Source organism: Mytilus trossulus, chromosome 2, assembly GCF_036588685.1.
Source record: "Mytilus trossulus isolate FHL-02 chromosome 2, PNRI_Mtr1.1.1.hap1, whole genome shotgun sequence".
In the NCBI taxonomy this organism is placed as follows: Eukaryota; Metazoa; Mollusca; class Bivalvia; order Mytilida; family Mytilidae; genus Mytilus; species Mytilus trossulus.
Genome location: NC_086374.1, coordinates 24,602,821 through 24,618,827, shown reverse-complemented (window position 1 = coordinate 24,618,827; position 16,007 = coordinate 24,602,821). Strand labels below are relative to the sequence as shown.

Sequence of the window (16,007 nt, the reverse complement as noted above, 5' to 3'; positions counted from 1 at the left end):
TATATTGAGTGCTGTTATATGAAATTATCAAATAAATGTAGCTAAACTTGAAACTGGCAGTTGTTTTAAATATGTGCCATGGATTGTTGCTTTAAAAGTAAAATACAGTAACAAACCACTTAATACAAAAAAAGTTTACAGTAGAATATATAGTTTTTTTATATAAACAAATTTGTATGTGAAATTATGAACATTACCACATTCATATTAAAAACTCCGCATCTACATCACGCGTTTTCACACGCTTTTTGACATGTCATGTCATGTCATGACATGATTTTCCATTGTCAGAGGTTGGCAAGTATGTGATTAAGCCTCATTGTGAAGCCAAAAATTCAGTAATAAAATTGCTTTGGTGTTTGTGTCAAGTAATAATCCTTCTTCTTCCATCAAAAATTGTTCTTCACCAATCTTCATCTGCATAGGTTTGAAAAGTTGACAGCTAATGGATCATTGTTACACAAATATTATTCTTTATCCAGATATTGTTGAATTCCCACTTAAGTATTTAGCATCCAGAAACCATGTTCTTGCACAAATTTTGTCTACTTTTAGTAACAATAGCCTTGACCTTAAATGTGAACGGATATTTTGTGGAACATAACAGTTTAGAACTGTAATGATTTGAATGAATTAAATGAGCAAATTCCTCAGGAATATATCATACTGCTTTTGATTTTAAGGTGGTACAAAGTACCTTCACTAATGTTGATTTAAATTCATTTAATTTTCCTTAAAAGTACAAAGTTGCCTTGTGAAAAAGGATCTTTTAATAAAAATCATGAAGATGATTTTTTTTATTATGTATTATCATTATATTATATTTCCTTACTGATAACAAAGCTATGAAGTCTGTTTGTGTTAATTGTAGCTAAATCTCCTCCTTGGTTTTTGCAATCTTGTCGAGCACTATCCCAGTTCCTCTTGGCGTCATTAAATTGGTAACAATTTCCACTATTCAAAGTCCAACGGGCATCACACTTCAGTGTTGCTGCAAAGTTTAAAAAACAACATAGTCTGGATTGAAACAAGGACTTGAAAAAAAATATATCTAAAATATATTGAAGCTAAATGGTAACAACTAGCAAAATTCACTCTAATTGATTGAATCAGGGGTTTTATTAATATAAAGTTCATAAAAGGAATAAACTTTTCAATTATTGGTTGTCTTATGGATACACTAGTCATTTTTGTTGTTTTGTCTAATTAGGAAATGATGAATAAAATAAAAATAGGGAGATGTGGTATGACTCTCCTCTAACTCATGGATTAGGTAGTATGACAATTTTGTGATATATCACTGTGACCACTGCTGATTTGGAAAGCTGTCTTTTACTGAAAACACAACAACAACCATGAATCCTGAAAAGAATAAATGTCAATCCAGAACAGCAAACACTGAAAAAAGCTTGATTGTGATATGTATTAATACTTATTGAGACCATTTGTTTTCATTGCTAGTTTTTAAAGGATTCTATTTTTCTTGTGCTTTATAGCAATGTGTTTGGTTTTCATAACCTTTAAATGAGACAAACTTAAGTTAGAGTGCAATTATCAGAAGTAACTGTTTGTAAATGAGAAAAAGAACTTACGTCTTGGAGTAGTAATTGTTTTGACAGGTCTGTTAAATCCTATAGTGCAGATAAAGGCCCTCTTAGTTCCACAGTTTGGTGTGGGTCGCCATAAACCATTTCTATCATCTGAAATGTATGTTTTTTTGCAAAGCAGGTTATACATTAACAAAAATATCTTTTTTATTAATCAAAGCTAATTCATAGTTTCCCTTAGTTATGACTTCACTTGTTCTTGATTTATTATAAGTGGTTATATCTAATACCAAATAAATGTCTCTTTGTTCACCCATACACTCTTTAACACAGAAATTATAATAATGCCTTGAGTTGCTGTCTCATAAGCATAAACCCAAATCTCAATTTCTAAAGGACAAATGTCTGAAGTTTGTAAGTGTGATGAAAAGTATATTAATATATATAAAGACTAAGTACTAAACTATTATTTATTCAAGAATCTAAAAGTATATGCATTTATTTACAATATAGCAACTGGGAACTTATACAACCGCAATTAAAAACCAATAATGTATAATGTTCTATCTCCAGATGCAAAGGGAGATAACTCTAACTAAATCTTGAAACTTGGAATTGAGATAATTTTTCATAGATTGACTAAAAATTTTGTATTGAAATAGCCATTCATAAAATAGATGAAAAAGTAAGATTTTAACAAACAAATATAAAAGGTTCATAAGTATATTGTTCCAACAATACATTGTATAGAAGTATAAACCAAACAAAAAATGGTATAAAATAACAAGATGTTTAAACCATACGTTAGTATGTATCAAAAATAGGATGTTTAGACCATACGTCAGTATGGTGTCAAAAAGAGGTGCTTAAACCATACGTCAGTATGGTGTCAAAAAGAGGTGCTTAAACCATACGTCAGTATAGTGTCAAAAAGAGGTGCTTAGACCATACGTCAGTATGGTGTCAAAAGGTAATTTAAACCATAAGTCATTATGGTGTCAAAATAAGAAATTAAAACCATATGTTAGTATGGTGTCAAATGATGCATTTAAACCATACGTCAGTATGGTGCCATAGAAAGGTAACCAGGCCATACGTCAGTATGGTATCAGAAATATGTAATAAGTATCAAGGTACAATGAAAATTAAACCATACGTCAGTATGGTGTCAAAAAGAGGTACAAAGACCAAGTAGTATGGTGTTAACAATAAGGTATTTAGACCATACATCAGTATGGTATCAAAAATTGATTCAATTGTTAATATTATTTGTTATTACAATACAAAGAAAATAAAAAATTTAATCAAGTAAAATAATGACAAGCAATTGTAAAATTCTAATACTAAACAAAAAGTATATAACATAATCATCACACTATGTAACAATATATATGTCGTGTACAAGTTGCGATTTTGTACAGTTTATAACATGTACAAAAATATTGTACATGTTATAACTTGTATAATGCAAAAATACAAGTTATAACATGTACAAAAGTACCTCATACATGTTATAACCTGTACAAAATATTGCTTAAAAATGGTTTTAACTTGTACAAAATCAAAAAATAAGAATATGTTTTTATTATTGCAACAGAATGATATACAATTACTGTCTTTTGATGAGGTAAATATGCAGTTTTATTTACTTTTGAAAAAGGTGAATATCAGTTTTTCAAAGTCAATAAAACCCCGTATTTACCGAAACAAAAGACAGTAATTGTTTTATTCCATTTTCCGAGGAAAGAAAATGTATTTGATGACAAACATATACCAAAACAAATTTTACATGAAACATTTTACCATAACGTAGCATGTAAAAGTGAGTGACTTTTAGCGCGGTCAATAATACTTTCTCAGGTGAATATGCTTTTTTATTCAAAATCCTATTCATATAGAGAAAACTACTAAAATAATACCAATATGGAATAACAGATGATATTGACCTCAATAATATTTTCATAACTTTTTTACTGTATAATTCCTTCATGTTAGTGTGTATTGTCCTTTTTTGATACAGTTAATGTCCAGGGGTTGGTATTACAAAGCATTCCGAAGACCTGTCCTAAGATATATATCTTTGGACATGTCTTATGATCCTCTTATGACTATCTATGAACATATCTTTATTTGATGAATTACAATTGTGAGTGTCCACTTTGAAGGCAATAGTAAAATACTTTCATTTTAGTTGACACTAAAAGACATTAGAGGAAGGCCAGGATAGATGTGTAAATACAAATAAAATTGGGAATTGAAATGGGACATGTGTCTAACGACAACAACCCGCCAATGGAGCATAAAACATCCAAAGGCTACAAATAAATGCTTTCAAAGTAGAGGATATATATTTAAAACATCAAAATAACCAGTATGGGGTACTTTTGTACATGTTATAACTTGTATTTTTGCATCATACAAGTTATAACATGTACAACATTTTTGTACATGTTATAACCTGTACAAAATCGAAACTTGTACACCACATATATAACATCAATGAAAGTCCTCATGGCACTGACAGCAAGGAGAGTGGTGGGGAGATGGTGGCAAAAAGCTGACCAAAACAATAGAAGTTCATGTATTCCTTGCATCAGATATCATACACCAACATCGTGAGAAGTAATGACGTAGCAATATAGATAAGAATGGAATGTGCACTGTGACATCATAGACCGTGTGCAAAGATAATTAACTACCCAATAGAGTGAGATGACAAGTTCATAATAAACTCCAATTATAATAAATATAATTTTAATTTTATGACTTCACTTGTTCTTGATTTATTATAAGTGGTTATATCTAATACCAAATAAATGTCTCTTTGTTCACCCATACACTCTTTAACACAGAAATTATAATAATGCCTTGATTTGCTGTCTCATAAGCATAAACCCAAATCTCAATTTCTAAAGGACAAATGTCTGAAGTTTGTAATAAACTGTAAGTGTGATGAGAAGTATATTAATATATATAAAGACTAAGTACTAAACTATTATTTATTCAAGAATCTAAAAGTATATGCATTTATTTACAATATGGCAACTGGGGACTTATAATTCATATTTGTTTTTAAGTCATAATGTGTTTTGCATGGTTCTCTTGATCAGTTTTTCATTTATTTAAATCCAATAAAAACATCAAATTTTCTGGATTTCATTTGTTTTGCTTCGCATCACGGTTTGGAGCTATTAGTTTCAGTCGACATACTTCTCATCATAAATAGATTGATTGGTTGCTTTATAATGCGACTGAGTTACAGCAACAGCTATTGGCCTATATGAGATAAAGAATTACAGACTTTTCTCGTCTTAGGATAAGGCATCAAATGCCAAAAATTATCTATGTGTATTACAGTTCTGATCAATTGTCAGTAATTCATGTTCATTTTGGTTTTCATATATTGCGCACTGAATTCAATATGAAATATCAATTATAAATGCGTGTTTATTTGATTTGTTAATCTGCAATAAGCACAGTTTGTTTTGACATTAAATGTTCCTATACAATTTTACAAAAATGCATTATCTGTATTTCATAATTTTCGCTTATCTAGGCCAAACCTACAGAGCGGCACACCTCCAGAGTCGTGTCTATTTGTAAATGTGTTTCAACCAGTAAAGTGATTTTTGATTTAAGCATGGGTGTAAAACACACAATCTTAAGGTTAATCCAATTTATATCAATCAATATCTAAAATACCACATTTCCAAAAATAAATTAACAACAACATGCACACATATAACCATAAATTAGGATAGTATGAAGCAGTCCTTAGTTTTTTAGAAAGCTCAAACTTGTTTCACTATTGTATTGTCAAGAAAAAGGAAGCCATGCTGATGATGTCACATAGAAAGAATATCACAAAAAACAGATTAAGTTGCACTACATATTATCTAAAAGTCATTTATAGAGAAACACAACCTTATCCAGTGTGATACTACATTTCTTTAACTCTAGTTAACCCATTAATAAAATTGAGAAAGGAAATAAAGCACATAAAAGACCTCCAAAATGACAGTTAATTTTCCCTTTTTTGGCAGTGATTTTTCTTTGTCACCATCTAAAGGAGGTTATATTAAAATCACAACTCGGTTAGAATGCCCAAGTCTGTTGCAACGTTTTGGATTTCTTAAAACGTAATCTATGTATAACTGGTAAATTAGTAAAAGTCAGGAATTTTGTTACGGAAAGTTACTTAAAACCTTTTCTCAAATTCTTCCATAGATATAAAGATTTGGTTTTGAAGTTTGGTGTACCTGAAGACAACTCTCACTGAAATGTTGTCTACTGAGATTCATGGCTCTACAATCTGTTGATAAGTTTATCTTGCCATTACACAAGGTCATGTTTTTCTCATCTGTTTATGACATCTTTATCTAAATCCATTGGATGTTGGATGTGTTTACCGATTGATATTTTAGTCTCAGATGCATGATTTTTTTTTATTAGTTATTGGCTTTGAACTAGCTGTCAGTATCTGCAAGTACTTTCAGATCTGTACATAGTGTCATTTTGATGTGGGAATTTGTATCTATCTGATGAGTCATTGTTGAAGGCTGTCCAGTGACCAATAGTTGTAAATTTCTGTGTCATCCGCAATCATACCACATCTTCTTATTTCTATATTCTTTAACATCCAGATGAATTTGTAATGACTTACACATCCTTCATTGCTGGGTCCACTTATTTCTATGAATTGACTTTATGCTGTCACATTAATCTACATTATTTCAAGGTAATGACTTACTTGTACTGACATAAACACAGTCTTGTCTATTGTTTGTATTTGTTGGTGGATTATGAACCCAATGCTGATATTTTATAGCAGCTCCAATGGACCACTTGTAAGTATTAGTGTTGTTATCTGAAAAAAAATATTACTCTTCTGAAAATATTCATTTTGGTCATTTCACAATAGCTAACGAGGTATGAAAAACATATTTAATACATATTTGAAAAGTGACCTTTCTAGAAAAACTGGTGCTTATAAAGTTTCTTTAAATGTAATGAAGAATTTTATCAAATGTTTCAATTTACATTTAAGTTATAAATGATTTTCTAAATTTCTATTTGATCTTTACAGGCAATAAACTGAGTTCAAAGAACCAAATTTCTGTTTTTAAGAGCTGAATAATTTGATCTATTTACCTGTAGCTCCTATCCAATAAGTACCAACACCAGCTGACCGCAATTCATCGGCATACGATTTCAAAAAATTAGTAGCAGTATTCCTTTCAAAAACAAAAAAAATACAATCAACCTGAAGCATCCAAAATAAAATATTTTATTCCACTGAATGTAAATATTGATAAATAAAATCAACGTTTGATTAGTTAAGATGATCCAACATTAACAAAACTTCATACTCCCCTCTAATAAGTCAGACTTCCCTGTGAATTATAACATGTGGTTAATGTACACAAGAGTGCACACGCTGACATGTCTCGCCTTCTTTACTAATCATTGGTGTTATTTTGAAAGTCCTAAGTATAGAGCTTTATTAAAAACTGTCACATAAACTTAATATTAACCAAGATAACAAAACAAAGACCAATGAACCATGAAAATGAGGTCAAGGTTAGATGATCCATGCCAGGCAGACATGTACAGCTAACAATGCTTCCATACAACAAATATAGTTGACTTATTACGTATAGTTTAAGAAAAATAGACCAAAACACAAAAAACTAAACACTGAGCAATGAACCGTGAAAATGAGGTCAAGGTCAAATAAAACCTGCGCAACTGACATATAGATCATAAAATATTTCTGTACACCAAATATAGTTGACCTATGGCATAGTATTAGATAAAAAGACCAAAACTCAAAAACTTAATTTTGACCACTCAACCATGAAAATGAGGTCAAGGTCAGATGAAATCTACCTGCTAGACATGTACAACTTACAATCATTCCATACAACAAATATAGTAGATCTATTGCATAAAGTATGAGAATAAAAGACCAAAACAAAAAAACTTAACTATAACCACTGAACCATGAAAATGAGGTCAAGGTCAGATGACACCTGCCAGTTGGACATGTACACCTTACAGTCCTTCCATACACTGAATGTACAAGCCCCATTGCTTATAGTATCTGAGATATGGACTTGACCACCAAAACTTAACCTTGTTCACTGATCCATGAAATGAGATTGAGGTCAAGTGAAAACTGTCTGATGGGCATGAGGACCTCGCAAGGTACGCACATACCAAATATAATCATCCTATTACTCATAATAAGAGAGAATTCAACATTACAAAAAAATCTGAACTTTTTTTTCAGTGGTCACTGAACCATGAAAATTAGGTCAAGCACATTTGACATGTGACTGCTGGAAACTTCGTAACATGAGGCATCTATATACAAATTATGAAGCATCCAGGTCTTCTACCTTCTAAAATATAAAGCTTTTAAGAAGTTACCTAACGCCGCCGCCGGATCACTATCCCTATGTCGAGCTTTCTGCAAGAAAAACCTTTTGAAACTTTTTTTTTAAATAGGGATAGTATAGTCATTATTGTGTTCAAAAGTATTTCTGATATAAAACAAAATATACAAAAAGTTGAATTTGTCATTGAATAAGATATCAACTTTTGATTGGTATTGCTAATCAATATTTATATAATGTTTAGTTTTAAAAAGTGGATATAAAAAATTGTACAGAAAATCTTTTTCTTTCTTAGCAATGTCATGATATAACATATTAATTTAAAATGCTTCTTCAACTACACATTTCACCTCTAAGCTCTAAGCAAACAAACAAATAATTATAAACAATAATCCCCAAAGCAATGATTATATATTCCAAGTGATGGTCAACACTGTTTTTTTATACTGACCCATATGATTCTACCATTCTAGCTCCCTGGCCTCTACAGAACTGCATTGACTGTTGCCATGACAATAAATATCTTGTGTTGAATTGGTAGCATCTGTTTTGATGTGCAACCCATCCAGGCTGACATGATCCTGCAAAATAATACAGTTTTTGTGTTATTTTTTGTGAGTGATTTAACTATCACCATTTTAGTAAATGCAAAGATTGCAAAAACTGCAAAATGAAAATACTTCCTGGTATGGTAAAAGTCCTGTCAATACTTTCAAATAGAAAAAATAATTACTGTAAGAATTTTTTAATTTAATTGGGGGTTTTTCTCTCGGAAAATCCAGAAAAAAAGCAAAGGAAATGTTTTTAATATATGTGTTATCATTTTTTGGACAGCCTGCAACCAGTAAAGATGACTATTGCAGACTAAACACATCTTCCTACCTTCAGCCTTTTTACAGACAAAGTTTTGCCTTGCATTACATCTGACAGGTTGCCATGCTATGTCTGATGATGATCTGGAATACAGAACTGCTGCACAGGTCCTGTTATACTGACTTCTGAAAAATATACACCAGTATATGTATACAACCGTTCATTCATGTTGTTCAAAACATTGCCACATTTGCTCACTATCACTTGGGCAAAAATAATCATGAATATAACGCCTACCCATGTTAAAACTACAATAAAGTATAGCTTAAATATTAAAAAATAATTTAATGAAAATTTAAAAGGTTGTAAAATGTTTATAAGTAAAAGAAACTTGTAGTGTATGTGTGCCAAGATGCGAGATTTTATTATCCAAAAATCTTAAATTATCAATGATACCTTTCAAATCAGAGACATATTAAAAGATTTCAAATCAGAGACATATTAAAAGATTTCAAATCAGAGACATATTGAAAGATTTCAAATTCAAAGTGCATTATTCACTTTATCTTTCTAAAAATATAAATATACAAACCGTTGTAAATGAGGTGTTCTAGCCCAAAATACAGGATTTACTACAGTATTGTTGGGAAGTTGCAGCCAAGCATAGGAACCACCCTGAAATAGACAAAAATCTCAGCATGGGAAACAAGTCATTGTAGTTCATGGCATTCTTAAAGATCCACTGAACTGTCAATGCAATTTTTGTCAAATGTATCCATATCATAATGGTTATACAAAGACTTTGGTCAATGAAAACAAAGTATGTCATTATTTTCTCCTTAGCATCCAAATAAGCCTGAATTTCTCATGGGGCAAAAATATGCAATACTAAAAATGACATTTTTTTTAGCCATCAATTTTAGAGACCCCTCCTTAAAATAAAATATTAACCACTGAAATGGTTTGTAGATCTCAATTTGGCTGTTTGAAAATTGTTGAGTTTATAAATTCTTTTTGCTTTCCATGTAATAATTTTTCAATAATCAAAATATTCAAACAAAGTTTTTTTTCACTTTACTTTGGCATGAGATTAGCTCATTCTAGCAATTATATGGAGAATATCAGCATACAATGTTGTATTTGGTATTATTTGTGATCCCACTGTCTATATCTCTCTGTTCAGCTCTTAATATTATTCCGTATCATGGCTTTGTGACGTCAAATACATTGACCCGGCCTTAAAAACTTTGACCCGGACATATCAGCGACGTCATAATGTTTGAACCGACGTTAATAACTTTGACCCGAACTTATCAAGTCATCTTTTGTGTGCTAGTGAAACAAAGAAAACACTTCTGAAACACGCAAATATAGCCCGATAAATCGATTATCAGATTATCTGCATATTGATATTGTAAAATATCAACTGCTTGACATTATATGAAGGCTTTTTGATCTCGTTCGCTTTGCTCACTCGACAAATAGCTTCATACTATGTCTCACAGCTGATATTTTACGATATCAACATGCAGATAACCTGATAATCGGTACTAATCTTGACAGGGGGAGAGTACCCTTACGTATATAGAATATATCTTTTATAATTGTATTGTGTAATTTGATACATTAGGTGAGACATTAACAAATTTAAAATATTGAATTGTTTTCAAATATAATGCTTCTTCAGTTACACATTGTGATCACTAGAAGCTCTATTTCCTTTATACATTTATATTATTACCTGTTGATAAGCTTTTATACCAATCCAGTAATTTTTATGAGTAGTCTTGGCAAAATCATGTATAATTTGTTCTTCTGCGGTACTTTCTGCTGTAAATATATTTCCTCCCAGTTTGTTACAAATTGTTCTAAAACAAATTAAATTACTACAGCATGACAGGTGTAGTAAACTGACTAATCATTTGTAGTGTATCATTCTTCAAAATTTTTATAAATGGTTTAAAAAATTATATGACAGACAGAACTTCATCCATCTCCTTTTAATTCATATTACACATGTACAAGCTATTAAGAGTAAGATAGTGAAGAGCATACCACTGATAAATACTGTAAACTCAAAAAATATTGTGTGCATTTATTATTGACATTTGACATTAAAGAATGGACAGAAATCAAAGTTTTATTAATGAGATTTCAGGAAAATCTACATACAAATATATGTACATGTATAAGAATCAGAATGCCAGTTCATATCATTGTAATATTCATGTAATGGCAGCATTTATTAATTATCCATGGGCTTTGAAATTGTATTGTAAGTTTATTTCCCTATACTAGCACTAAATGTCAACATAATTCTTGTTCATGATTTATGTAATCTCTCAGTCTAGACTTGAGTCTTGTTAATGTTGACAAAGGAAAACTAATCTACAGCCTGTACAAGAATATACTATTTTAGTGATGGATGGCACACTTTAAGTGGATTTCATTTATCGCACAGTAATATTAAACCATGAAATGAAATTTTCTGCAATCAGCATTAATTTCCACAGATTTACAGGCTGCAACTTTTGAATCTGTCACTTATTAAATCAACAAACTATGAAGATGTTATCTTCAAAATTATTATCATTCTAATTTGAAAAAAGAATGTGTTCCCAGTACACAGATGCCCCATCCTCCCTATCATTTTCTTAGTTCAGTGGACTGTGAAAATAGGGAAAAATCTACAATTTGGCATTTAAATTAGAAAGATCATCTCATACGAAACATGTGTACTAAGTTTGAAGTTGATTGGACTTCAACTTCATAAAAAAATACCTCGACCAACAATTTTTTTCTGAAGCAGGCAGGACAAACAGACCGACAGACGAACGAACTGACTGACTAAAAAAAAAACATAATGCCCATAAATGGGACATATAAATGCATAAAGTGTATTTTAACTTACTGAGCTCCATTCCAATTGTTAGTGTTCCTATTAAATACTTTATAACAGAAGTTGTTAAAAGACTGCCACCCAGCATCTCTGTTGCAGGTGAGTGGAATACCTGTAAAAAAGTTAAAGCTCTCAAGATCATATGTCGATCACTGGTATCTACAAGGGTTTGGGAAATCATGTAAAATAAGTTTAAATCATAATAAATAGTATTAGATCCCTAAATAATGATTGAGGCTTAGTTTGATTTAATTTGGCTTCGAAATTTAGTTAAGGGCAGATCTTTTTTTTTTAAATACAAAAATTAGCAATAAATAGTAGAAAATGACTTTGAGAGACAATAACTCTAATGAGATGTCATTTGAAGATTTTGGTCATGTTAAATCCAAATACTGCAAAATGTCCTTGTGATTACAAATTCAGGAGCAGCAATCAGACAGTGTGTTACCTGATTTGTCTGAAAATGTCAGGGCAGATAGATCTGAACCTATAAAACATTTTTACTGCATGCCAGATTTGTTCTTAGTGCTTTAGTTTTAGAGATATAAGCAAGTCAGAGTGCTTGAAGGCACTGAAGGATAAAGATTCCTTTAATTAATCAGTTGGAAATAAAATTAATAAACTGTTATCACAGAGATATATGTCTTGCCTTTTTGTAATTTTCATAATGGAAATGCTGAAATCAAAATAGCAATACTTTAACATCTTACACAAGTTATGCAAATATTCTCCAAGTCAATGAAACATAACTGAGTTGCATGGCTAAACAATCTCCAATCAACATTGGCCTACCACTAATGGTTCCCCTTGAAATGACCTAATCACAAACTAATACATGATAACTAAGAAAAATGATCAAAGTCAATAGACCATGACTAAGAGGGCAGAGCCAAATTATCTCCATAGAAATGAGATATGCCAATGCTTAGACAACTGCATACCAAATATCATTGACCTACCACTTGTGGTTCCCGATTAACTGACCTATTCACAAACTAATACATGTATTAAAAATAAGAAAAAAAAATCAAAGTCAATAGACCATGACTAAAGGGGCAGAGCCAAATCATCTCCATGGAAATAAGATATGCCAATGCTTATACCACTGCATAACAAATATCATTGACCTACCACTTGTGGTTCCCTATAAACTGACCTAATCACAAACTAATACATGTAAAATAATCAAAACTTTCTAAGTCATTAGACCATGACTGAGGGGACAGGGCCAAATAATCTCTATGGAAATGAGATGTGCCAATACTTATGCAACTGCATACCAAATATGATTGACCTACCACTTGTGGTTCCCCATAAACTAGACCTAATCACAAACTAATACATTGTTGACGCCAATGCCGCGGTCGCCAATGCTGACTGTGACGCCGGAAAAAGCTACCTATGTCTCGCTTTTTTACTCTGTCAAGGCGAAACAAAAATTGCATTAAGGCATTGGTTGTAGTTGATTTATCAACAGTTCTAGACAAAGGAATATAACTCCAATCTTCAAGATGACTTTGACAATAACATCATTTATATTTTAAGAACAGATATAATATTCCTGCACCTTAAGCTTGCAAAGGTAATAAAATTTTCATAACAAGTACAACATGATTTTGTAACTTGAATATCTGTGCATATATAACATTGATAAATTTCTGGAAATGTTCATGGATAGGACATGTAGGATGTATCGAAATAACATGATCAAATTTCATGACAGATAGATCTTAAGCAGATGAACATTTTACCCCATTTCAGATTGACTCTAAATGCTTAAGTTTCAGAATAATAAGTCAAAAAACGTTTTTTTTTCCCTATGTTCTATGTTTAGCCATGTAGGCCATGTAGGTTGACAGTAGAGTTCATTGTACATAATTTTAAAACTGCATATCCTACTGATGGCCAAATAGTTTCAGAGTAGAAGATTATTGCAAAAAATAACAAAATTTACGCCAAAATTGTTAAAAATTAACTACAAAGGCCAACAACTCCTTAAGGGGTCACTAAATAATTTGGTTTATGTTGACTTATTTGTTGAGCATACTTTGATGAACATTTTAGCTGTTTACAGTTTAAGTCTATCTTTTATAATATTCAAGATAACACCCAAAATCTGAAAAATTTCCTTAAAATAACCAATTCAAAACCCAAACAACAGGTTGTTTGATGCATCTGAAAATTTCAGAGCAAATAGGTCTTGACCTGATCATATTCAACCCATGTCATATTTGCTCTTTATGCTTTGGTTTCAGAGGTATACGCCAAACTTCATTTTTACAATAATTCCTTATAATGGGGTCAATTGACAATTTTAGTCATGTTGGCTTATTTGTAGATCTAACTGAGCTGTTAAAAGTTTATATCTATGTATTATTATATGCAAGATAATAACCAAAAACTGCAAAACTTCCTGAAAAATAACAATTCAGGGGCAGCATCTATTTAACCGGTTGTCTGATGTGTCTCAAAAATTCAGGGAAGATAGAAGTTAACCTGATGAACATTTTCATAGATATAAGCCAAAAACTGCATTTTACCCACATGTACTATTTTTAGCCATCATTACCATCTTGGTTGATTGGCTGGGTCATCAGATACATTTTAACAAGAGTGTACACACTGAAATGTCTCCCCTTCTTTACTAATCATTGATATTATGTTGATAGTACTAAGTATAAAGTTTTATTACAACTGTCACATAAACTTAACATTAACCAAGATAGCTAAACAAAGATCAATGAACCATGAAATGAGGTCAAGGTGAGATGAACCATGCCATGCAGACATGTACAGCTAACAATGCTTCCATACAACAAATAAAGTTGACCTATTACTTATAGTTTAAAAAAAAAATAAACCAAAACACAAAATCTTAACACAGTGCAATGAACCGTGAAATTGAGGTCATGGTCAAATAAAACCTGTGTGACTGACATATAGATCATAATATATTTCCATACACCTAATATAGTTGACCTTTGGCATATAATATTAGATAAAAAAGACCAAAACTTAAAAACTTAACTTTTACCACTGAACCATGAAAATTAGGTCAAGGTCTGATAACATCTGCCCGCTAGACATGTACACCTTACAATCATTCTATACAACAAATATAGTAGACCTATTGCATAAAGTATGAGAAAAACAGACCAAAACACAAAAACTTAGCTATAACCACTGAACCATGAAAATGAGGCCAAGATCATATGGCACCTGCCAGTTGGACATGTACACCTTACAGTCCTTCCATACACCAAATATACTAGCCCTATTGCTTACAGTACAATGTATATGAGATATGGACTTGACCACCAAAACTTAACCTTGTTCACTGATCCATGAAATGAGGTCGTTGTCAAGTGAAAACTGTCTGACGGGCATGAGTACCTTGCAAAGTACGCACATACCAAATATAGTTATCCTACTATTACTTATAATAAGAGAGCATTAAACTTTACAAAAATTCTGAACTTTTTTTTCCAGTGGTCACTGAATTATGAAAAAGAGGTCAATGACATTTGACATGTGACTGACAGAAACTTCGTAACATGAGGCATCTATATACAAAGTATGAAGCATCAAGGTCTTTCACCTTCTAAAATTTCAACCTTTTAAATAGTTAACTAGCACCGCCCCCCACATCTTCGCTAGCCAAGGGTTACGATCCACTCCAGGGGTTAAAAAATCCACTAGCCTGACGCCCGGGACTAGACATTTACGTCTCGGGCAACCAAAACTTATAACCCAGTATGCCCGACGGACTAGTAACAAAAAAATCTTGGCATGTCTAAAATAGAAAGTGGAAAATCCCTTCATCACTTTTCTGTCTTAGCCAATCAGAACTGGTTTGTACAGGTTCTCACCTCATGCACAGTAACATGTTTTAAAAATAGATGTTTTAAAAATAGAACAAATAACTCCGGGTGGCCCGGTATCATGTATTGATCACAGTTATTGTACTTTCAATATCGATTTATAACGGGGATATTTTTCATTGGTTCTGTCGAGTTTTTCAATTAACGGTACCGGGGGGTATAATGTATTGATAGGTATTGATCCGTCTAGACTCTTGTCGGACAACTGTTTAAGCCGGGAACACGAAACTATGTCAATGCAACAAAATATATCAACATATTTTACTACGGCAAGCGCAGAAACTTCATCAACTTCAAGTTCAACACGAAAATCGGCAAATGAAGGGGATTCTTATGAGGCTGATACATCTAAAAAAAAATAGAAAGTACGATCGGGACAAGCGAAAAAGAACGTTCATAGCGACAAGGAATGAAAGATTCCCGTGGGCAAGGTCGGTTGTTGAGGATGAAAAGCCTGAGACTATGTATA

The 16,007-nt window shown here is 31.8% G+C and overlaps 1 protein-coding gene across 2 annotated transcripts in view; it reads right to left on the bottom strand.

Annotated features, from left to right (window-relative positions):
• Positions 1 to 16,007, bottom strand: part of LOC134706814 (macrophage mannose receptor 1-like) — a 68,033-nt gene that overhangs the window by 40,330 nt on the left and 11,696 nt on the right. For both annotated transcript variants that reach the window (XM_063566109.1, XM_063566110.1), the window contains exons 5-13: positions 11,670 to 11,769; positions 10,500 to 10,626; positions 9,351 to 9,433; positions 8,828 to 8,943; positions 8,397 to 8,526; positions 6,699 to 6,781; positions 6,298 to 6,414; positions 1,593 to 1,700; positions 833 to 991 (exon numbers count right to left, since the gene is read on the bottom strand). In XM_063566109.1, coding sequence (XP_063422179.1) covers positions 833 to 991; positions 1,593 to 1,700; positions 6,298 to 6,414; positions 6,699 to 6,781; positions 8,397 to 8,526; positions 8,828 to 8,943; positions 9,351 to 9,433; positions 10,500 to 10,626; positions 11,670 to 11,769 — 1,023 coding nt within the window. The remainder of the gene's footprint in view (positions 1 to 832; positions 992 to 1,592; positions 1,701 to 6,297; positions 6,415 to 6,698; positions 6,782 to 8,396; positions 8,527 to 8,827; positions 8,944 to 9,350; positions 9,434 to 10,499; positions 10,627 to 11,669; positions 11,770 to 16,007) is intronic.